Source organism: Marmota monax, unplaced genomic scaffold (genome assembly GCF_021218885.2).
Source record: "Marmota monax isolate L192 unplaced genomic scaffold, Marmota_monax_Labrador192_F-V1.1 WCK01_AAM20220418_F8-fsc00209, whole genome shotgun sequence".
In the NCBI taxonomy this organism is placed as follows: domain Eukaryota; kingdom Metazoa; phylum Chordata; class Mammalia; order Rodentia; family Sciuridae; genus Marmota; species Marmota monax.
Genome location: NW_026694493.1, coordinates 804172 through 827995, shown reverse-complemented (window position 1 = coordinate 827995; position 23824 = coordinate 804172). Strand labels below are relative to the sequence as shown.

Sequence of the window (23824 nt, the reverse complement as noted above, 5' to 3'; positions counted from 1 at the left end):
GGAGATGTACCATTCCAATCTTTACATAGGAAGAAAAGGATGCTCTAGAAATCAGGAGTCTAGCCAAAGCTAGAACAGCCAGTAAGTGCCAGGTGTGGGGTTCAAACCCAGCCTTCAGATACTATTGGTGGTATCCTTCCTACCACACCAGGCAGATAAGACCCTCAAGCAATGGAAGGAGAGCAAGCAACACTTCAGAGAATACAAGGGGAAAGCTGAACAAAGTTACCAGCATTTTCTGTGCCTCTTCCCCAAAACAAATTTGTATTGTGGGGGGAGAAGAGTTTTCACTCATCTCCTTAGACCTCCCCACTGCAATTTGCATCATCTCCTCCCCTGGAGAGAAGAGGAGGAGGAAAGAAAGGAAGAGCTCTTGAGAAATGTAGTGTCTTGCTTCATTGACACTGTCTCAGAATAACCATGGCCATTGGAATACCCCAGCAGCAAGAACTGCCTTACCCCACTCCTCTCACATCCAAACCTAAACCTTAAAGGTTAGGTTGCATGATGGAGGTCACACTCACAGATCACTGTAGAAGAGGTGCAGTTTAAAATTCAGAGCTCTAGAATTTCCCCTGACTGTTCATGTCATAATCCTGGAAAGGATCCCTTTGAGGACTCATAGAATGAGTTGTTGTTTCCTATAGCCCATGGGACCCCCAGGCTGGTCTGGACTTAGCAAACTCAGCAAAAGGGAACCATGCTTCCTGTATGAATATGTCACTTTCCAACTGTCCAGAAGCTTCCAGAAGAGGTCTCCCTGGTAGGTTCAGTGATGCAATGCAACTTCCTGAGAGTTCCTAGGGCCAGGGGAGCCCCCCAATGGTACTAGAAAACCATCTGATTCCCAGAGGCTTACCTTGGTCAGCTCCTGAGCGTTGGCCAGATTATCCACAGCAATGGCCAAGAATACGTTCAGTAGTGTGTCTGGGGTTATGGGTTAAGGATAAGTGAGAAAAGCAAAAGCCTTGGCAAGTCTGTGAGGCCACCTCTTGGTCTATCCCTCCTGGACACTGGCAGGAAAAGATGCTAGGGTCTGTGGGGTTGGGGGTGGGGGAATGCTGTGCCATGCTGTTGGAAGGAGAAAGAGGACATGTCTTTCCTCCTTCTGTATATCTTCTGTTCACAAAGGACCAAGAATGTCTGAAGCAAACCACCTAGGAGGCCCCGTGGGGCGAGGAGGCCTCCAGATGACGCTGTCTGACTCACTGCAATAAATGGCAAGAGAATCACAGAACAAGACGTGCAGACAGCTGAGGGCAGGAGCTCATTTCTCCTTCCTGGGAGGCTTGAACTGAACACCGCCTGGACCAATGGGCATTATTCTGTCCCTACAGGTGAAAGGAAATGAGATCCCACATCCCTGTCACCGAGCAACTCTCAATAATGGTACCCTAAAACTTGCTTCTCTCATTCTTCTTGTTCAGGTCCTAGGAGGCTTCCACGATTCATTTAACAAAATGTTACAGCACAGACACGATTCGTTATGAAATCCACTTCTATTCCACGCTCTAGCCCCTGAATCCCCAATTTTCTGTCTTCAAGACCCAAGTGTTGCAGAACATAAAATTGATTCTAGCATAAAAGGCCAACTCTGGCTATCCTCAGAATAACAGGAAAAATTAAGGTGCCACTGTGACAACCTGGCCTTCCATCTTTGTGACTCATTTTGTAGCTTTCTTTTTAAGAGTTTCTCATGTTTATAGTCTTCTCTGATCTCTAGAAGTTTTCAGGGCAAAAACTTAAAGTATTTCGTTTTTCATAAGACTGTAGAAAATGCAAAACTACAGCCATGGCTCTCCCTTTTGGCAATACTAATCCCAGTTCAAGGCAAGTTCCATTCCCCCAGGTTATCTAATCATCACATGGTAGTTTGCAGTTTTTAAGGTACAGTCAAATAATTATCTTATTCGATATTCACTGTGAACAGAGGCGATATTGTTATTTTCCCTTGAGATGTGAAAAACAAAAACTCTAAATGACTTTTCCAAGGCCACACACCTGCAAGCAGGATTGCTGGGATTCAAACTTAAATCTTCCTGGTCTCGATCTTTTAACCAGATATAAGCTTTGGAGCTAGAGGATTTTGTTTCTAATCTTACTTCACAATTTAGCTGTTGCTTGACCCCATCAGGTCATTTCTCTCCTCCTTATAAAGTGAGGATTAGATGAGATGTGCCCGTATGGCACAGAGTGTAAGGCCTCACATACAGACAGTATAAATTCAATAAATATTAGTTATGCTGAATTGCAAGCACATCCCTGAAAACTTACAGAGTTCAGAGGAAGACTGTAAACTAAAGAAATGTATAAAAAGAAAGCTGTCCAGGGAGTCACACAAAAATAACAGTTATGTTATTTTATAATGTTATGTTATTAATGCTCAGTATTAGCATTAATTAGCATGAGTAATATTAATCATAATACTAATATTTTTTAAAATTTTACTATGTGGCAGACTTTTTATATTATCATTTAATTAATTCATCAGTATTAAATCCATCCATTATTTCAGCCTACAATGATCTTTATCCTTTTGTATTGTGTTCATTCAGAGCCTCTCCGACCATTCAACATGATGGACATGTTTGTGACTATTTGAGTAGACTGTAGCTTTAGATAATTCTGTCTCGGGTTTGTATTCTTTACAGAACTAGCACACGAGTTCTCAAAGACCAGAATCCATATTTCCTCTAGTACACCAAGCAACGTTTGTGACCTTTCTCCTTGCCCACCCAAGCTCTACCATGTCTCCCACCACACCCTCCTCAGGTGCTGGTCCAGGAAGGTGTCAGTACAGAGAAGAGCATCTCAAAAGGATACAGTTTCCAAACAAGGTGAGCACAATGAAGTAGATGGCCGACCACATGCCTGAGCTGACCCCACCCTGGGAGCGGATCCCATTGTACATCACCTCATTCCAGTCCTCCCCTGTCAGGATCTACACAGAGCAAAGGACAGGCACATCGGGACTTTGGGCCAGTGCAAAGGGCAAATCCTAAGACTGGATCTTTTCCATCTACCTCCTTGCTTGGTCTGCCTACTGGGGGTGAGGTCAATCCTATGAATGATCCTAATCACTCTTTTGTTTTACAAGAGAATTTTGGACATTGAAAACGAAAGGAAATCAAAACGAACGGTTCTATTCCTCAGACTACAGAGTGATTCCCAACTCCAGCTCAGGCAGGCCCCGTGGGACTCACACAGATCAGGTGGACTGATCAATACCTGACTGTTTCTAGAGCTGACAATACTTAGTTCCAGAGATAGTAGCATTATTGAAGAGAGCCTCATGGGCTCCAGTTTAGCCTCAGATTTTTAAGTAGTGTTTCTTTTTATCTGCAAGAATCTAACAATCAATGTTGATAGCATGCTTTTTTTGTTTTTTGTTTTTTTTTTTTGAAGGGGACATGGGAAAAAAACCTCTTTAAATGATCACATGGATTAGAAGATGCTCCAGATTTCAGGCAACCACAAATGTGATTTGATTGCATGTGTCCAACTCTGTGTCATGCAAACTCAGATGTAGGGAGAGGACACTGAGGTGAGCATAATAGAATTCTTTTGTTATGGGTTAAAAACCAAGCCACAGAAATCCAAGGGATTGTGGTATTGTTTAAAAAGAAGAGCACCCTCTTCCCTGGGAGGGGCGTGGAGAGGAAAAATGGAGTCTCCCAACCCTCGAAGACCTTGTCGTCCCTCATGTGGGGCCTAAGTGACACAGCATTTCTGGATTATCAACCTCATACCTGGAACACAGTCATGATGGCTGCAGGAAAGGTATCAAAATTTGCAGAAGGAGTACCATCATTAAAGTTAAACCTGAAAAGGAGATTTGGAGAGGAAAATGCAATGGGAATCTTGTGTACCACATTCTCCCAAGATCATAGCTTCACCACTTTTCTCCTTTCTCCACATCTCCCCTTTCCCCTACTTTACCCCATCCCATGTGCCTTATGAAGATGGTAGCAGTGACTTGTATTGATGAACTATGCACTTTGAAAGGTGTGGTTAATAAGACAGGGTTTGGGCTGATTGTCAATTACAAGACTCCCTGTTGTACACTTCAGGGACAGCTCCAAAAGCGTAGGTCCCCAGAACAAGCACCCCTACAGGGTGAAGGGCTAAAAGCAGAGACATTTGTCCCATATGTGCACTGTGCTGTATTCAGTCCGTGAACCAGAGCAAATGAGACGGTAGCGGGTTGATGGAATCAATGACCCTGGACTTCAGATGAAAAGCACTTGGCACTTACCTGCCTCCAAACAGTTGCATTCCTAGCAGCGCAAAGACAACGATGAAGAGGAAGAGGAGGAAGAGCAAGCTGATGATAGACTTCATGGAGCTCATCAAGGAGACCACCAGATTGCGGAGGGAAGCCCAGTACCTAGAAAACCCAGAAAGGGTCACAGCTGTGGACACTGGATACCGAGCCATCCCCAAGTCCACGTCAGCATCTGACTGAGGGTCTGTAAAATAGGCTGTACTTGGAGAGTTCCAGGAAGAGAAGATGGCAACAGCGCATGGCCCCCTGGGGGAATGAGGCACCAGAGCTGGCACCATAGATATCTGTCTAGTCTATCTTTGGAGAAGGAGGAGGAACTGGAAAATGGAGTAGGGGGAACAGGGAAGGGAAATCTGTGGTCTGGAAAAAAAAGAAGGCTGGAAAGAAACTTAATAAGGCAGGAAAAGGCCCTACTCGCAAGGGTGCTTGAGTCCAAATTCTCATTACTTACTTGGTTATTTTAAATATTCTTAGAAGCCGGAGCGCTCGCAAGACACTGATTCCGAAAGATGTACCAGGTCTGAAGATAGCCCAGACCACTTCAAAGATGCTGCCCACTGTGACCTAAGAGGCAAAGCCAGCAGTGAGGGAGCAGGGAGAAGAGAAGCATTCTGGTATTGAGCACACAATCAACAGCTCCCTCTGGGCTATGGGGAATTTAAGACTCTGCTCCCCACCTGGCCTACCTCCAATCGGGCTACTAATTTGTGAAAGTACCAGAGAAAAATATGACTCTGCCCCTCACCTCTCCATGCCCTAAGTTGCCCAGGTTGGCCTCCAATTTGAGATTCTCCGTCTCCCGAGTAGCTGGGATTACCAGTATGGCCCAATGTGTCCATCTTGGGAACCAGTTTGAATTAGTACAGATTATGTGGTGATTTAGAAATCTCAGAGGGTCCATGTTCTCTCATCATTCTAGAGTTTAGTGTTAACAAGAATGTTCTGGTCCCATTATGTTAAATATCTTTTAGTCACTGAGGACCCACACACTCCAATGTGACAATGATTGTTGACATAGGGTTGGATTGTTATAGGAAGAAGCAATTACAAATTAACACTTCAATTTATTGTTTTAGTTCCAGATTGGTTGTCTACTATATTAGTCATTGTGCTGAGAAAAATAATCAATTAATCCTTACAGCAATGCTGCAAAGTACGTACACGAGAAAACCAAGGTTAAAATGGTCTCTCGCTAACTGTTATGCCTGCGAATTGCCTGTACTCAGAACCATATGTTCCAAGTGAAAATGTAGATTGAGAAGAGCTTGAAATCCTTAGCACCTAACTGAAGCTTTGGCAGAAAAAGAAGTGGGTTTGGCAGAAAGAGGAGGGGTTCAGGAACCCAAAGTTCTGTGACCTCATTCTTCTGCTCACAGGGTGTGCAGACCTGTGGAACTCTGCGTAAAAAGGGAGAGTGCCAACTCCCCTCACCCAGGAGGGCACACAGGACTCCCCTGATCCCTGCAGGAGCAAAATACAGTGTGAACGTTTTAGAGATTGCTGGTGGGACGCACACCTAGAAGTTAGGTAGAAAGTAAACAGCTGATTAAAGTGTTCTATGGGGGGACTTGCGAATAAAAGCACGTGTGTGTGTGTTTACATGAGGGTCTATCTGGATAATTATGCTAATTTTAACAAAAATAGAATAAAAAAACCCAAATATATAACCTTTGCTTTCTCACAGAACTACCTCTAGAATTATGTCCTTTGTCCTTCTCTCCCAGACTTCCCCAAGATAATAAGTGGTTCAAGATTCTGGCTATGGGTAGCTTTGTAAAATTTCATTGAGCTATATGCTTAGCATTATGTGTTACACATCAACACAAACACGAAAAACCAAAGAAACAAACCCTGGCACGGCCAGGATCTGTTCACTTCTAAACTCTCTCTAGCTCCTCTTATCCATTCTCCTTTTGCAAATTCTGACTTCAATGGGTCATGCTGAGCAGTGGAGCAAGCTGCTTATCTAAAACCACAGCATGGCAACACAAAGCAGAAAGACAGGCAGGCTTCCGAGGACTTACCCCAAAATCAAAGCAGTTGAATGAAGAGTGGAAATAAAGGCGAGGCCCCATGCCGTACATTTTCAGGGACATCTCCAAGAGAAACAGTCCCAGAAACAAAAATTCTGCATAGTCTGAAAGTGTTAAAAGGAGAAGCATTTGGTCATAGATGGTGTGGGGTCCTGCACACTCCAGCTAACACCACCACGCCTGCCAGAGGAGCCAATGACAACACACTCTAGGGACTTTCATTGGCTGTGTTAGGATAACTGGACACTCTCTGAGCCTGGATGGGTTCCAGGCTTTGTTCTTTCTCAAGAAGTAGGTTTCTCAGTGGTCTTTGAGTGGAGGATGATCCTCAGAAGAGAAGTAAAGAACTTTATCATGGCTTAGATGGAAGAATTGGACTTGCCCTCCCACCACCCACCTGTAAGTAACTCCTGGACTCAGTTGTACCCAGTGGCAGTCTTACCCAGAGCTGACCTTTTGGTCCATGTGAAGTATCTATTGCCCCAAGAACTTTCTCCCTGGGACTTTCGTCATAGGAAGTCCTTTCACATTGAGTCTCCTCAAGAGATTCCACAAAGGTCTCCTAGTAAATACCCCGGGTTAACCCATCCTGTAAACTAATCAGCAAGGATTTGTTTACCTAATTCCATAAAAACTGAATTCTGGGAGCAGCTGTATGACAGCCCAGCCCCTCGCAGATGACTCTGGTCTCCCTCACGGTATAAAGGCACAGAATCCTGGGCAGACGGGAGGCTGTCAGGCTGCCCATGCTTTGCTCTCTGACACTCATTCCTGTCCCAATCATCTGCCCTCAGGAGGGGCCAAGCAGTCACCCTTCACTTACAGAGGAGGTGAGTGAGCCACTGCGGCTGGTTGTGATGGACGATGGCCACACAGGCAGTGTTGAGTGCCACCAGGCTCAGGACAATCCAGTAAAACACCTGGGATTTAACCATGTGACGAATAGAGATGCGCAGAAGCCTTTCCTTGTGCCGGAAATAGGAGGCCCCATCTACTTTTGTGCTCTTGATACTGGCTCGAGCGAGAGGCGTACCTAAGCGGGGGAAACGAGGAGGAAGAATGAGGCTGCGAAACATCCTAGGATCACCCTCCACAGCCAGGAGGCAGCCAAAGGGCAAGGTGGGCAGCTTGAGTCCCAGGGCAAGGTGACCGCCACATTGCAGGCCTGGGAAATCCCTATGTTACAGGCTAAGTAATTTCCACGGGCACAAACCCTGTTTTTCCTCTCCGGGACTCAGGCCTAGAAAAATCAAAAGACTCCCAGGCAGGACAGCAGGCAAACACCCAGTGTCTTGAATCCTAATGGGATCATGTCTGTCTGTAAAAGATTGGGCTTCTCTCTGCTCTTTCCTTTTAAATACGCTTCAGACACCGGAATCCTTCTGCTGCATTTGTGATATTGCTGCTACGTGTGACAGAAAGCTGTGTAAGTCTCTTCTGCTTTTAAGGATGGAGTGAGATCCTGCCCTTTTCTGGGAGGAAAAACCTGCCATTGGCCAGAATCTGTAAGAGAACCTGGGGTTGAACTTCAGAAATACCAAAGGGTTGTTAAGAGAAATTAGTTCAAATTTCACATGATGGAAGGAAGTAAGTGCTACTATGGTTAAGGAAATGACTAAGTTCTCACGTCTGGGTCACTAGAAGCAATAGGTAGATCCTCAACATCCTGAACACGGGATGAGTATCCCTTATCTAAAATGCTTGGGACCAGAAGCATCTCAGGGTTCAGATTTTCTCAGTCAGTGGAATATATCCTACACATCATGCGATATCTTGGGGATGGGACCCACATCTAAATACAGGATTCATTTATGTTTCGTATACGCCTTACCTATGTAGCCTGGAGATAATTTTATACAATATTCTTAACAATTTTTACAAGAAACAAAATTCCATGGTGTAGAATTTTCCATTTGTGGCACCATATCATTGCTCAAGAAGGTTCACATTTCTGAATTTTAGATCAGGGATGCTCAGCCTGTATCCCAAAGCGGGTTCTCAGGAGCACACCCAGGAGAGAGAGGATACCTTGGCAAATGAGACACAAGGGCCACACTTGGAGAACCCTAAACCCCGCATTTCACATAAACAGCAGTCCCTGCTCCTTTTCCTCTTCTTTTTCCTCCAATTAAATCACTGCCATCTAGATCCGATTCCCACGCTTTCCCTTAATTACATCCCTAAGTTCTGGATCCTGTGGGTTCTTTTCCTCCTTGTGGTTCTTCTCAAAAGACAGGATCTTCATTTTCATGGGAGATCCAGAGAAGTAAAAGAAGATCTGACTGGATCACTCACCCACAGAAGAGATATCAACGCAGTGCTCATCGCTGGAGTCTCGGGTCATGGCCTCCGTCCGGCTCCTTTTGATGGTTGCCCTTCGAAGCACTACGCCAGGGAAGGGGAAGGCCAGTGAGAGGCCACAAGTACACCCAGATCATCCTGGACAAAACTTTGAGGGCTGTAGGCGAGAGGCCTTATGCAAGGACCCTGTGACACAGGCGTCTGCCTTTAGTATTGGAGCCAGGGTGACAGAAATCGAGACTGTCTACAGAACCATGAGGGCTATGCTGCTCGCGCCTGCTGAAACTCAAGAGCTCTGGAATCCTCGCTAGAGCTAGTGTAAATGCCCTAGGTGAACAGACACTCCGTGTCTACGTGTTCTGGCTCTTCATAAATAACGCCACTTCCCAGTAATGAAAGTGGTCCCAAGATGATCCCCACAAATCTTAAAACAAGATTCCTGTCTGTACCACTGGTTGGAGGATGGTCTTTGCACTTCACAATACCAATCACATGCCCTGGAACAAAGCAACTCTTGGGTTTCATTTTCATCACTTTAAAAGGCATTTAAATCGGTGACTCAATTCCCTTCATTTTAAAGCATGAGGGGTTTTATTACAGAGAGACTGGCGCCTCAAATCCCAGCGCGCCCCTCTTTTCTTTCTTTCTCTTCTTTTGATCAAGAGAGATTGCCACCTCAGAAGAGGGGCAAATGCAAACGGAGCAGGGTGTTGGAACACTTCCTTACCTTCCAGGGCTGATGTCCCAGCATTTTTATTTTCTTCAGCGAGCATGACTTCCTCTAGATGGAAAAAAGAAATGGTTTAGTAAATTATCTGTTAATGCCAAATTATGGTGCATAATGGAGACGCCTTGGGGACAGCGCTGGCTCAAGGCAACAGGGTTCAGAGTCTGTCACATGTGCCAGCACAGAAGAGCCTGAGTGCCACCCAGGAGCACAGGGTGCACAGCAGAACAGGAAGGGGTCTCAGTGAGGGGCTGCCTGGGGTTTGAAAAATTCAGTCCTGTTCCTGATACCCTCTCAGGGGCACACCGTGAGCGGTGAGAAGAGGTGGTCTTTTTAACTACATCCTCGAAGTTGATAGGTCTAAAAAAGTTCCTTTTTTTTTTTTCCTTCTATACTTGTTTCTTTCTCTTCAAATCTCTTAAACACTTTTCTAGTAATGGGATCATCCTTATTTCTCTTATCGATGTCCCTTAGGCTGTGACACCTACCTACTCACCCAGGAGGTGAGACCACGTTCTAGCTCTGCCCTGTCTCTTAGGACGGGATGAAGAAAGAGGCCTAAAGGTCCCAAAGAGGGGAGCGAGACTTGTGGGCTGCTTCCTCGTGGCCCATCATCTCTGTCTTGCCTTGGATGCGCAGAGCTTGAGCCAAAGATTGGGCCCATTGTGAATTTATCCTGGGATATAATAACAAATAAATATTTGGTTTTCATCTTCAGCTCCTGGCACAAAGCGCTCTCTTCTATGCTAATGAGACTCATGGCAGGCAAAGGGAACCTGGATAGCTGGTGGACAGAAAAACCAACCATATGATTAGAGAATTGGAACTTTAGTGTCTTCCCATCTCCACATCTGGGGAGGGAAAGGCACTGGAGATCAAGTTCAATCAATAGTGCCCAGTGATGTAAGCATTAAATACACTAAGCATGCCCATGTAATGAGATCTCCATAAAACCCCCAGATCAATGGTTTAGGAAGTTTCTGGGTTGGGTGAAAACATCCATTTGCAGGGAGGGTGGTGAGCACCCTCCTCAAAACACAGCTTGCCTCACAGATCGCAATTCCCGAGTTGAGCCCTTTATAAGTCATTTTAGCAAGTTGTTGAACTTGTCAGGAGTGGAGGCAGGGATCATGGGACTTTCAAATATACAGTCAGGGAGAAATGTAGGTCACCTGTGTCCCCTCTTTCCAGCATATGGAGTGGAGACAGTCTAGAGGGACTGTCTAACCTGTGAGGTCCATGCTAGCTTTGGGCGATGTTGAAGATCAAAGTTCAATCAAACTCTTGAGATACCCATTTGGTGTTGGAAAAATGAAGAATCAGTTGGTATTGTTTGCTGGTGAGCAGTCCTGTATTCCAGAGACAGGACATTAACTGAGGAATACTATTTTCCTCAGATGGCAATAAACCTCACTAGCGTCCCTACAGGAAGTACCGATAAAATAGCCCTTCTGCCCCAAACCTGGTGGACTCCTGAGAGCCCTCCTGGCAGTGAGATGCACGAGTTTTGATTTCACCCCTCCTCAACACCTAGGACAGAGAGCTGGAAGCCTTGCCAATCATACCCAAAAACCAGCTGCTGGGAATTCTAAGCAGACCCTATTAAATAATAGTTTAATTTAAGTACTTGTAACAAGTAACTTGTAAAAGGACAAGTAGGAGAGGGTACAGCCATTACCATAACTCCACCTGAATATAAAACAGAATATATAATGTATTTCCCAGGGAAGCGAACATTTTGAGACTTGGACCTTACTATGCAGGATGGCCATTATGCAAGTCATAAATGTTTAGCTTTCTTTTTTAAGTGCAGCCTCTGGCGAAACACTAAGCTTACAGGCTAAGTGTTATGGTGGGGTGCACCTCCATGCACACATATTTAGCCTTTTAATGCCATTTATAGCACATGTTATTTGGAGGGCATCGCTTTAAAATTAGGTCCTTGTTAAAACACCTCATAGCCACATTAATTACCTTAGCCAGAGAGTCAGTTTTGCTCTGCAGCAGTATCTTGCTTTAAGATGGGAAGATCTGAGAACCTCCAGGCAGAGGGGAGGTGTGGGGAGAGCTGAGGATCTCTGGGAAGCGCTTAGGATCTCTGGGAAGCGCTTGAGGGCTCTGGATGTGCTGAAACCACCCCTCCCCCACCAATGCCTCTTGCCAAGTTCTCTTTCGAACTGGAGTTGTCTTTCCAGGGAAATGTAACCCATATGTCTCTGATTCACTCACGCTCCATTTGTAAAGGGAAGGGCCAGGAAGCACAACTTGACGTCACAGTGAGTGCCGTCTTTTTTCTTAGAAGGAGGAGAGTGCTGGGTTTGCTAACTGGAATAAAGGGAAGCCCTGGAATTTTGCAAGTATCTGAGATGGCGGGCCCTGCCACCTGACCCTGCGTGGGATCACCGTCAGGGCTGGGAAGGTTCTTTTCTGGGTCTGCTGCCAGCTCACTCAGCAGTCTGTCAGATGGCTCCTCCACCAAGGACGCCAAGGACAGTGGGGAATGTCAAGCTGCCTGCCTGGCCTCGAGGCAAATCTGCAAGCCCTCCCGTGGGTGAGGCCGAGTTACCATTCTGGCAAGAGGTAGGCGAGGTTCATAGTCACCTCACCCCCAAACAGCCTTGGTGGGGACAGGGCGAAACGGAAGTATAGTCCACACGCACAGCTCATGCTTCTAGAAACAAGGAAATGTGCATGTCCTGAACCAGAGTGTTTACCTGAATTTCAATCATACATGCACTCTCTCAGCCCTTATAATCAAAAGTTGACTCCAGAACCATCAAGAGAGCTTTTGCGCATTAGTGTGTGACAGTGGCATCCCACAGCTCCCATGGAAGACTAAAGTGAAGGCAACCCAGCATCACAATTTCCCCACATAACCTCATCTATGGTATGATTTCTACCAGGAATAGAGAAAGAAGCTGACTGTCATCATGTGTATATTTTTTTATTTAAAAATATCACTTTTTCTGAAAGAAAATGAAGATATATAACTGATAGAATCCAACCTTCAAAGTAATAATGAAAGCAAACGCATTCTTTTCATGGACAGATAGAGGATGATCGATGAGTTGGGCCACAGTCAGACTGGAATCTGGTGGCTCTGGGTATTGGTGAAATCATGACAGGTTTGGGCCGATCCTCAGAGCTGGGACTTGGCCATTCCTAGAGCTGGGCCATGGGATGAGAAGTGGTCACAGCTCAGGCCTTAGGAAAACACCTCTTTCTACTCTCCCCTTACTTGGATGGCTGCAACGTGCTCATTAAAATCTTAAGTCAGCATGGCAGTGCTGCGCTAAGTCCAAAGCTCTTACCATGGCTCCTAAGGTCCTATGTGACTGCTGCCCACGCCTGACTGTCCCCACTGCGCTTCCTAACACCCTCTCCTTGTTCACTTGTGCCACTCCAGGTACGCTGCTGGCTCTGTCCCACAATAGGGAGTTGTCCCTGATATACTCCTCTGGATCTTCCTGGGGCCCACTTCTTCATCTTCTTTAAGTTTTGACACAAACGGGCCTGTCTAACCCCTCTATAGGATCACAGCACATCCTAGGCCTCCAGCCCTACCTTCTCCCACTGCTTCTACAAAAGGAGGGCTCAGGCCCTGACCCACCAAATCTATTTGTCCCTGACTCTTTTTTCTTTCTGCAGTTGATTTGGAAACCAGGAACAATAGGTCTGATAGATAAGCATCTTTATAACAAGGAACTGAACCTACCCCAAGCAATGGTGAGTGCATGGAACAGAGAACCCCATGAGGAGATTGCTCCCCTGAGAGGAAGCGATTACCCCATAATGGAACCATGGCTGACCTTCTAAGCAAGAGCAATCATCAACCATGGTAACCGTAGAGCCCCCTCAGGCAATGAGGGCTTTCCTGCAGTTCACAGGAAATCCACCAGACCATGGCCCGACCAAGGTGACCTCTTCCACCAGCTACACAAAATCCCATCATGCAAGCCCCCAACCCTTGCCTTGTTCTCATTTTCTATAAAAACTCAAAGTTCCCATTAGACCCTTGAAGATAGATCTTAGATGATTGAACTTCTATTATCTGTTCTCAATGTGGCCACACTGATTAAAGCTCTTTCAACCCACTTCAGAACCACTCATCTCTTTGATTGACATATTGGGATGGTGGCCATGCCTGAACCCAATTTGTTGGGACTCTTGGAACCAAGGCCTTTGCCTTAAAACTCTGGTAACAGTATCCTCTTCTCAAGTTTATCTTTTTTTTTTTTTTATTACTTTCTTTCCCCAACTAGAGGAGAATGAACTCCACCAGATATGAATTTTGGGGTCCATTTGGCTCATCATTGCCAAGTTCCTGAGAAAGCCTGGCACAAAGTAGGTGCTCAATATATGTTTGCTAAAGGTATTGATTGTTAGTAACAAGAAGAAGAGTATAAAAAAATCACCAACCCAAATGCAGCTCTAGGACTGAGTTATATTAGGTTTTACTCAGTTCACCTTGTTAACTGCCTACCTCATGAACAATATTTAGTACAAGGACAGGGACAATCAGACCCCAGAGGAAGAAAATGGTACCAGCAGGGAACCCAAATTGCTCACCAGGCACCCAAAGCATCTCTCTGCTCTAGCTAGGCTGCCCCTTGAATGAAGCTATTGGAAGCATCAGGAGGGGCAGGTGCCAATGGCTGTGCCACCCGCCCCAGCCCCTCCAGCCCTCACCTGCTTTGTCTATCCAGGCCCGGTAGCCATTCAGCTCCCGCTCTATCTGCTGCTGACGCCGCAGTTTCATGAACGCTCTTCGGTTCTCCACTCTCTCCCTCTCTTTGGCAAATTCCCTGTGGACAAAAAGGGCCAAATTCACTGGGTTTGGACACCACCATGGTAAACAGAAAGGGTGATCAAGTATTTCTGTACACCTCACATCCGCATCCCCTTATCCCAAGCTGCAATGTGATCTTCTTCAAGGTTTAAACAGGAGTCAGCCTCATTCAGCCTCACACAGGAGGCCTGCCCAGATTGGTGGCATACCAATCAGGACCACACCCCCTGCTTGTTAAAAAAATTTTTAATTTTTTTTTTTTAGTTGTCCCAAGGATCTTTATTTCTTTATATGTGGTGCTAAGGATCGAACCCAGTACCTCACACATGCTAGGCGAACGCTCTACCACTGAGCCATAACCCCAGCCCTACTCACTTTATTTTGAAAGGGTCTTTCTTAGTCATGTGACAAACTAGGTTTAAAAATACAACATTCCATCTCTTCAGGTAGAATGGAAGCTCTTCACCCTCTCAAGGACAAAGCTGTCCTTGGTGTTTTTGATAACAACACTGACTGATGTATATGACGATGATCCAGTCTGGTAGGAAGTTTCTCCTACCCATTAACTCCTTTTACCCTCACAAGCATCCTCTGAAGCAGGCACTATTAAAATTACCATTTAACAGATGTAGAAGTCAAGACTTAGGTGAAATAGCCTGTTGGAATTTGAACCTTAACCATAATGCTGTGCTACTTTGGGTGTCCATTATGTTGTGGTGCTCAATAATGGATGCCACTGAAGACCAATGACACTGTTGAGGGCTGAAGGATTAAAGAGGAATGGTGTCACTTAAATAAGAAAGGGACAGGATGGGTACCCAGCAGAAAGACAGTGGGGAGGTCCAGTGGGGCAGAGGGAGCCGATACGGAGGAAAGCCATGGTGAAGATCAGGAAGAAGACCGAGTCTGCTAACAGGCAGAGGCAACAGAGCCACCCCTGAGAATGAAAGGACCAAAGCCCCGCGAGAACAAGAATTCTCTGGGAAGAGGATCGAATTCAGTGGGTGAGGAAATGGGATGAACAAACAGTCCTTCATGTTTGGATTCCTACAGAAACCTCCCCAGCAAACCCCCTACAAGCTGGACTGCCTGCTTGCCTCTGTAGGGCTTTCCACCATGGCCAGGTGTTCCACTGCCCTGGAAGTTGTCCCACTTATTCAAGGGATCCCCAGAAATAAAGAGGCACAACCTGAAGATGAGGGAGTCCAGCTGCACAAATTGCTGCACAAATGTTACTCACCATGGCTATGTCTTGAGGTTTGGAAGTGATATGATCCAAAGATATTTTAAAAAAGATGACTCTAATAGCTGTGAGATGTGTGAAGTGGAAAGGGAGACAGGTGGTCGAGGGACCACGTAGGTGCTGTGGCAATAGTCCAGGCAGGGAAGGATGAGGTCCTGAATTAGTGTAGGGTGGATTCAAGTGCCCTTTTGAAGCTAGAACCTATAGAACAGTGGCACTAACTGGACAGGAGGATTGGAAAGACACTGTGGGTCCTACAAGATCCTCCGTCCTCTCCAAGGAAGAAGAAATGAACCAGAGGCTGAGGTGAGCACCCCAGACACAATGCTGGGGAAGAGGAGAGGTCAGCCTGTCAGATACTGAGGGACTTGTAGATGTTTGGGTCTCACCTGGCCCTCCTGCCAAGGTAGGGCTGGCTTCCTCGAGAAAGGGATGTGTTTATAATGGTGAGTCAAGCTGAGGGTGTGGGGACAGGACACATTCTTCTGTGTCTGGCTGCAGATTCAGGGGTTTCTACATAAGGTGCCAATGTGGGGAGGGAAGGAGAGTGTCAAAATGAAGAGTAACCGGGGCCAGGAATGTCAGGGTAACAGTGAAGCCCTGGGATGCCTCTTCTCCCCTTATCTGGATTTCAGGTATTTGTAACAGGGGTTGGGGAGGTTCACAGTGTCACCATCCACCAAAGTTCTGACATTTGCCTTACTGCTTCTTTCCAATCCTCCTGTCCAGTTAAGTGCCACTGTTCTATAGGTTCTAGTTTCAAAAGGGCACTTGAATCCACCCTACCCTAATTCAGGACCTCATCCTCCCCTGCCTGGACTATTGCCACAGCACCTACGTGGACCCTCAACCACCTGTCTCCCATTTCTTCACTTCACACATCTCACAGCTATTAGAGTCATCTTTTTAAAATATCTTTGGATCATATCACTTCCAAACCTCAAGAAATAGCCATGGTGAGTAACATTTGTGCAGCAATTTCTAACTTTTCCACACCCCTTCATGTGTGTTGCTCATTTAATCTTTACAGCTATTCTGAAAAGAAGGTAGAAAAGGTATTTTTACCCTCAACTTTAAAATTAAGCAATTTGATCAAGCTTAGATAAGAAATGGAGCTAGGATTAGAACCCAGAACTGTCTGCTCCAAGAGTCCAAGTTCTTTATATCCCACACATCTGCAGAGCCTACAGCATTTCCATATAATATATAATATAGCATATTTCTATGTGCTACTTTATCTTTTCATATGCATGTGTCTTGGTTTTTTCAACTAAGTTCTTGGGAAATCCAGAAAGGCTTGACAAGAAGGAGCTAATACTTTAAGACATTGCCAAAGGAGAATCTCAGAAACCTAGGACCAGAGGAACACAATCACCCCTGAGCATGTAGAGTGAGCATTGTGATGAGCATCTTCATTGTCCAGCTCAGAAAGTGAATCTCAAAGGAGTTAAGTGGCCCTTTGGGAGGTAAGTGTCACAGAGCCACAAAGAGGAACCAGGACTCTCAGACCTTCTAAGTTCCACCTTCTTTCTACTCCGTCACCCCTTCCTCTCCAGTCTTCTCCATCCTCTGAACAAAGCACAAACACTAAATATGGCCTTCAAAGTCTTCCACAGTCCGAGCCCAATCTCTCTTCAAATCTGACCCACCATTTCTCTCCTGCCTACAGTCCACCAGGGCCATGCTCTGACCAGAGCACATTTCCCTAACTGAGGCATGGGCTGTCAAGCCATTCTCTGCCTGAAATCCCTTTTACCTGCCTGAGTCTGTCAAAACTCAAGGCCAGGTTGAAATGCTGCCTCTTCTATTTAGCTCCTCCTACCCCTGACCCATCTTTTTTCCTCCATTCCATTTCTCCTCCTCTCTTTAGAGCTCACCTTATAGTCACATCTTCAGTATGGCCAGTTGCACATGGGACTCTCTCTTCCCCGATATGGGAATGTTTTTGAGAAAACATCCTATCTCTTACTCAACTTTATTTTCTTGGACTAGAATAGGCCTGCACATTGCATCTATTCAATAATTTATTTTATTATTATTAAAAGTATCCAGGCTGATGAGGTAAGCACTGACAGCTCTGCTCTGGTTCTTCAGGGGTGCTCTGTCTCTACCCTGACCCAGGATGCCAACAAGGTAGCCGTAACTGGATATGGACACCCCATCTTGTTAAGCTCTACAACCATCTCTGCAGGATTGATGAAACATGCACTGTATCACCTCAATCTGAGCCTCAGAATGCCAGTGTTACCCGAGTTCTGCTGGGCTAGGCCAATGAATGCTAGCCTAACCCTCCCCGAGTATTTGGAAGTTTCCTGGCCTCAGCACTCACCAGCTGGGTTCCCTGATCCCCTCCTGCCATTTAGGCCCCTGATCCCTCCAACCTGGCCTCCTAGCTGGGACTCACACATCCAGAGCTCCACAGACACAACTGGGCTTTTGTTAGAAGACTCTGAGAGGAACAAAAAGAATGTGCTCCACTGGGGTCCCCTCCTAGTCAGCCCTGCACCTCTGCAGAGGACGAAGGACTTCATCATGTTTATTAATTGGCTTTATCAATTTTGTTCTTTCACTGGGAGCCTGGAGTAGAAAGTCTAGCACCTGTGTCTTTCTCCTACTCTTGTCAACCCCTCCCTGGTTGTCACACTTGTTTACTCCCCCAGCTGATCTCCTGGACTAGTCTGCAGACTCTGAGGCCAAGCAGAGCCTGCATGACGTCACATCCCACCTGGGACCTATGGAGTTTAACCCCCCACCTGCTATCACAGGTGATTCCATAGCACATAAAGTAGATAAGGAAACCTCATCTTCTTATGAGGCATTTAAAAATTTTTAATTTGTAAGTCATTTTTATAAGTTATTTCATTTATATATTCAAAAACCCTGGAGATTCAGAAAGGTTGCTTGCCTAAGATCATCGGGTAAGGAGGCAGCAGAGCCACAACTTAAGCTAATGCCAACTCCAGGTCACAGAGTTTCCACAATGCCTCAGCTGGCTTCCCTGCATTCCAGGGGCCAGCTTTAAAATCTACGAGAGTATTTCAGCCCAAGGTTGAGGGAAATGAAAATATAAAAACAGGGTTTTTTTTGTTAAAAGGGAAGTTCATTGAGACAGCAGAAAAGGAAAAATAAACTATTGCTTTGTGTTGGGTTAATTAGACTTAGAATAAAATTTATAGCATTAGTCAAATTATTGATTTATCGCTTGATTTTTGTGCCCATATCATAGTCACCATTTATTCGTATTCTGGAGAAAACAAGTCAATCAGGATTCTGCTCCATTATAGCCTAAAATAAGAATATTCTAACCTTAGATTTAACATGTCCAGCAGAGTCCCGAGTATATAGATGGCCAGGCCTGGGAAAGGAAAAGGAAGCATCCCTTATTTATTCTTTGCCAGGATCCTGGAGATTATTCAGATAATGATGCTTTTGCAAAGATAGATAGTGCATGACCTTGACCTTACTTAGCAACCAGAGGATCAGTGCCAAAAATCCCTACTAAATTTGGAATCTCATAGTGGCCTTCTGAATATCTCAATGTATCCGATTCCCTTGTCTCAAGCGATAGGAAGTAGAAGCATGTTCATGTAGCCCAAGGCCTCCTGGCACTAGTCTAGGCCTCAGGGTAAGGGGGCATACAACCAGCTTCTTATCATTTGCTCTGTCCAGTGCTTCTACACCCATAGAAGTAATAGAGTTCAATGTGGGATGTGTCTAGACCTCAGGATTCCAACATGCAGAACAAAAATGATGTAGCAGAAATACCACCAGACCTATTCTCAGAGCTAGGTATTCAGGTAACCTCTGCTGCTAATACATTGGCCAGCAACTCAGGTTTCTTATCAGTTAGACCTGACATTAGAGAAATATAGAAACCCTCTGCTCCTAACCAGAGATAAGACACATCTACCTCTTTGAATCCTTACTGGATTTCCATGAGGGTGTATAATGACAAAAATCAAATCGTGTCTCATTGTAGACGCTGCTCCTTACCCAACTCTGTTATTCGTAATTACAGGCCATTCTCCCACTCAAGCCTTGGGAGGAAAGCTTGGAGCTCCCCTCAAGAGGTGGCCTGAAAGAAAGGTGAGTGGGTGGGTAAGCCTGGACGGGTCCCTCTTCCTGTCACCACAAACACATACCAAGTTTAGGTTTCTACATTTCAGTTACAGGATCTAAGAAGGCTCATCTCCATGTACTGCATGGTTGAGCAGTTTTCTTCTTTCTTCCCAGTTACTGAATTTACATTTGTGACTGTTTTTGTTTTCCAGCAGTTTACATGAGAGCCATAAATTGTAAAAAATCAACTTTCCATACACAGCCAATTCTACAGTTTTTCACAATAAGATGGAGTGGAAGAATTACATAGATAATCTCAGACAAGGTAGAATGCACCAAACATTTATCATGCATGCCTAGAGAGATGAAGGCAGAGAAGGCAGAGTTTTTTCAAATCATATTTAGATGGATATTAAAATTGATGTCTATATTATCAATTTATAGACCCATTAAGGAGCCCCTGCCACTGATAATTATTCAAGTGGCTAATCTGTACGATTAATAAATTAAATTGATCCTAGACCATAGGGTAAGGATAAGAGGTATTCACATTTCTAGAATTTGTCATGACATTGCAAACTCTTGGGGATTAGAAGAGGGGTTTGCTCCAGCCTGAAATTCCTCAGCATCACAGAGCACGTGGACAGGCATCTGTAGGTTTATCTAGTGAGGAAGATGTTCTGGAAGGTCTGTTGTGGCAAGAAACCCTCTGGTGGAGGACTGCTTGGCTTCTACAGCTGCTAGCTCCAAAGTGCTCCTCCTGATTCAGTGCACACAGGGAGCTTTGTTTACCAATGCGGAGGCCCTTGGTGCTGTCATGGCAACCAAAAGGATGACAAAGCCCGCCAGGATGGGCTGGCCTGTGTGACTCAAAGATCTGTTTACCCACACTCCTGTACACACTTGCACGCTTCATCACACACACATTGGCAGACACACACGATCACACCGGCCCCCTAAAAGCATATGTAGACAGACTATGCCAGGCATGCAAATAGCCACCTGGTCATTAATCTTCAAAGTTCATATTTTCAGAGGGCTATGCTACCTACAAGGGAACCTTGCCAATGTGCTTATAAGATCTTTGGGAGGAATTTGGGTTAGACATCAAGAAAACCCTCGTCAAACCTAAGAGTTCTGAAGCTAACACAGAAATGAAGGAAGTCAGATGGGCAACTGTGTTGGGCGTGGTTTAATATCAGTCCCGTTGGAAAGAGGGCTGGGGGCAAGGGGCAAAACATTTTTAGTGTTCCTGCGTTTTCAGCATTCAGTGTTCTTGTGAGCTCAGGGAACCTTTTCTCCCATTTTTCAGAGGGGCAAACACAGCCCCAGAAAAGGTAAACACCTTACTAAAGGTCACACAGCTCAGGACGATTGCAGGTATTTATCCCTCAACTTATTCCAGAAAGGATATGAAGAGACTTAAAGGCCCAAACAGAACCTAGCCTTCTCCATCCCATTCAGTGGCAACTGACAGCAGGTGAGTGTCCAGGTGAGTGAAGGATGCAAGCACCAGGCACTGCGTCATCCCTGGCGCTCTTCTCCACAGTAGGGCACCTGGGCAGGGCTCCTACATGAGCAGAAACTTCCCTAAGTGGTTAAGGCAAACAAATGGCCTCACACAGAGTTCTGTGTCCCACCTCTACCCTTCCACCCTGCATCCATAGCAATGAAAGAAAGGCCATGAGTCTAGCTTATCAGGCAGGGAGGACATGACAGATGGCATGGCCCGTCCAAGCCCAGGCTCTTGTGTGCAGCACACTAAGGCACAGAGTGAGGTCACCAGCTTACCAGTCCAAGGCCTATGGCATGTGGCGACTGACTGCAGCATCACTGAGATTTCCCAGCTCCCAAAACAGTGCCATGCCACATCTTCATGACATTTTAGTTACAAGCACTCAAAGAGGCAGAGTCTTTTTAGGAACTCGGGGAGTGAATGGTCTTTTTTCCTTCTCTTCCAATATTGAGATCTCACTTGAGGAGATGAAGGGGGGAAAGGCTTGGCAAAGAAGCCGTCAAGGGATAGCGAGGGAGCTGGAATGTGCATCCCGATTTTCCTTTTGGCCATGAGACTGGTATAACCCGTAGTGTTGAAGCACAATGATTAAAAGTTCTAAAGCTGGACAGACCCAGGTTTGGATCCTAGCTCTTATCATGGTGTGATCAGGAGAAGTCCTTAACCTCGGTCTCTATAAAAAATCTGAATAAATACCATTCCTATCTCAAATGATTATTAGGAAGATTGAATAATAGATGGCGAGAGCAACAAATACCATCTAGCACATCATAGGTGCTCCAAGTGGCTGTGGGATTACCGACATTTCTGAGACTGTATCATGATACAGATGGTCTGTTACCAAGACCTCCTTCTTTATTTGTTTATTCTACTTCCAAAACATAATTTATGAGTGCTAACAACATGGTAGGCATTGGAGATACAGCAGCAGATATAAAAGCAAACTCCTTGCCTCCACCCCGCTTTCATTCCCGTGCAAGAGAAAGATAATAAACAAGAAAATAAGTACAGTAAGCAGTGGGTTGAATACTAGCAGATGCTCAAGAAGTACAGTAAGTATGGGGGCAGGGATGGAATTTTGGGTTTAGTGGCCAGGGAGGTCCTCAGAGAAGACTCAGAATGATGCAAGACACAAAGGGAAGTCATGAAAGTATCTGGGGAGGGGCACTTCAGGGAGAGGTGACAGCCAGGGCAGCACCGTGGGCAGGAACATTCTAGAAAAGATTCTGAAACACAAATAGGAGGCTATATAGCTGGAGTGGACTAAATAACTAGAATATGAACAAGATGAGTCAGCATGGGTAAGAGGCCAGGTGGAGGACGAGATCACACAGGACCTTCGATGTCCTGTATCTCACCACTCGGAATGACTGGGAAACCACTCGTGGAGTTGTAGCACAGGAGTCACGGGACTTGGAATTTTCAAACAACGTCTCTGGCTGCCCTGTTAAGAAGGAACTAAAGGGGATAGAAGCAGGAAGAACTTGCAGGTTATGTCCAGATGGTGGTGGCCTTGGACAGGGCGGTAGGAGTGGGCTACTGAGAAATAGAGTGCTTGGGACACCTTGGATGTGGAATGTTAGAGATGAGTCAAAAATGACTCCAGGGTTTCGTCTACCACAACTGGAAGGATGGAATTAAGTTAACGGAGATGAAGAGACACTGGGCAGAGCAGGTTTTCAGTGCAGGAAGATCAGGATTTAGCTGCATGTGTAAGTCAGCTGTGGATCCCAACACATTCATATTAAAGATCAGTATGCCCAACAGCATCCTGTTATCCACAAGTCCCCATTAGCCACACGAGATGTGCCAACTTCTCCAAAGATTATCTGCTGAGAATGAAACAGAGCCAGCCTAGATTCTACCACCCTTCCTGCTCCCCCTCCTAAGCATGTGCTAGAAAGATGTTAACGATTTTTCAGCAAAACATAATCAAGAAATTGTTGTTGCTAGCGTGGTAAATAAAATTCAAAACAAAACAAAACCCACAAGTATTCCTGAATGCTTCTTTGCTCATTCCAAGCATCTCACAGTTCCTCTTCAAAGCAGGATGATCAAGGAATAGCCTGTGCTATTATGAGATACAAGTGGCAAGTCCTCACATGGCTGTCCTTAAAACCTTTTAAGGAGGGAACTAGGGGACCACACTCTTATCCCTATTTTGCAGATCAGAAAAATAAAGGCCTGTGGAACACTGAACGACAAGTCAGGGAACAGAAAGACCAAGCTCCAAAGCACAATTCAGATCTCCCTGCTGTTTAATTATGCACCAGCCTGTGCCACCTCGGTTTGGCACACAGATACTATCAAGGCATGAACTCAAAGCACGCATGTCGCTTCCTCTTTCTATATACACACATAATAGTGTATGTTTCAGTCACAATATTTCAGCGGGTTCAAAGCCCTGTGGTGCGGGAAGAATGAGCCATGGGGAAGAGCAAGCATTTCCAATTCTTCTTTCTCCCCCACCCACACCCCCCACGGCACTCTAATTACAGTATGAAAGAGGCATCTTGACAGAGAACAAATGCCTGTGTTCTTTGAAGAGACACATTTCACACTCCTCTTAGGAGCCACTGCAAGTGGTTCCCTCCCCAAAAGCTTTGGAGGTGCCAGAGGAATGGGTGGGTGCGGCTGTGTTCAAGGGAGTGACTGAGAGTTTATTACCAGGTTGTCCAATATGCGTTTACCACTGTGTGGGTGTGGATATGGAGCCCTTTACAAAAAGCTTTGATAGCTTCCCAGAATCCTTTGCTCAACATCCCCACATAATTTAAACATTAAAGGTTCCTCTCAGGGAGACAAAATGCCCTGGTTCATCATCAAAGATTCTTCCTTGTGAAAACAAGCCTTTCCTGTGCTTTGGGGTGA

General features: G+C 45.5%; 1 protein-coding gene across 1 annotated transcript in view; it reads right to left on the bottom strand.

Annotated features, from left to right (window-relative positions):
- Positions 1–23824, bottom strand: part of Cacna1e (calcium voltage-gated channel subunit alpha1 E) — a 443649-nt gene that overhangs the window by 77699 nt on the left and 342126 nt on the right. The window contains exons 10-19 of the mRNA XM_058571374.1: positions 14036–14151; positions 9347–9400; positions 8614–8703; positions 7142–7351; positions 6310–6422; positions 4737–4849; positions 4256–4387; positions 3750–3822; positions 2824–2941; positions 860–927 (exon numbers count right to left, since the gene is read on the bottom strand). Of these exons, the coding sequence (XP_058427357.1) occupies positions 860–927; positions 2824–2941; positions 3750–3822; positions 4256–4387; positions 4737–4849; positions 6310–6422; positions 7142–7351; positions 8614–8703; positions 9347–9400; positions 14036–14151 (1087 nt within the window). The remainder of the gene's footprint in view (positions 1–859; positions 928–2823; positions 2942–3749; positions 3823–4255; positions 4388–4736; positions 4850–6309; positions 6423–7141; positions 7352–8613; positions 8704–9346; positions 9401–14035; positions 14152–23824) is intronic.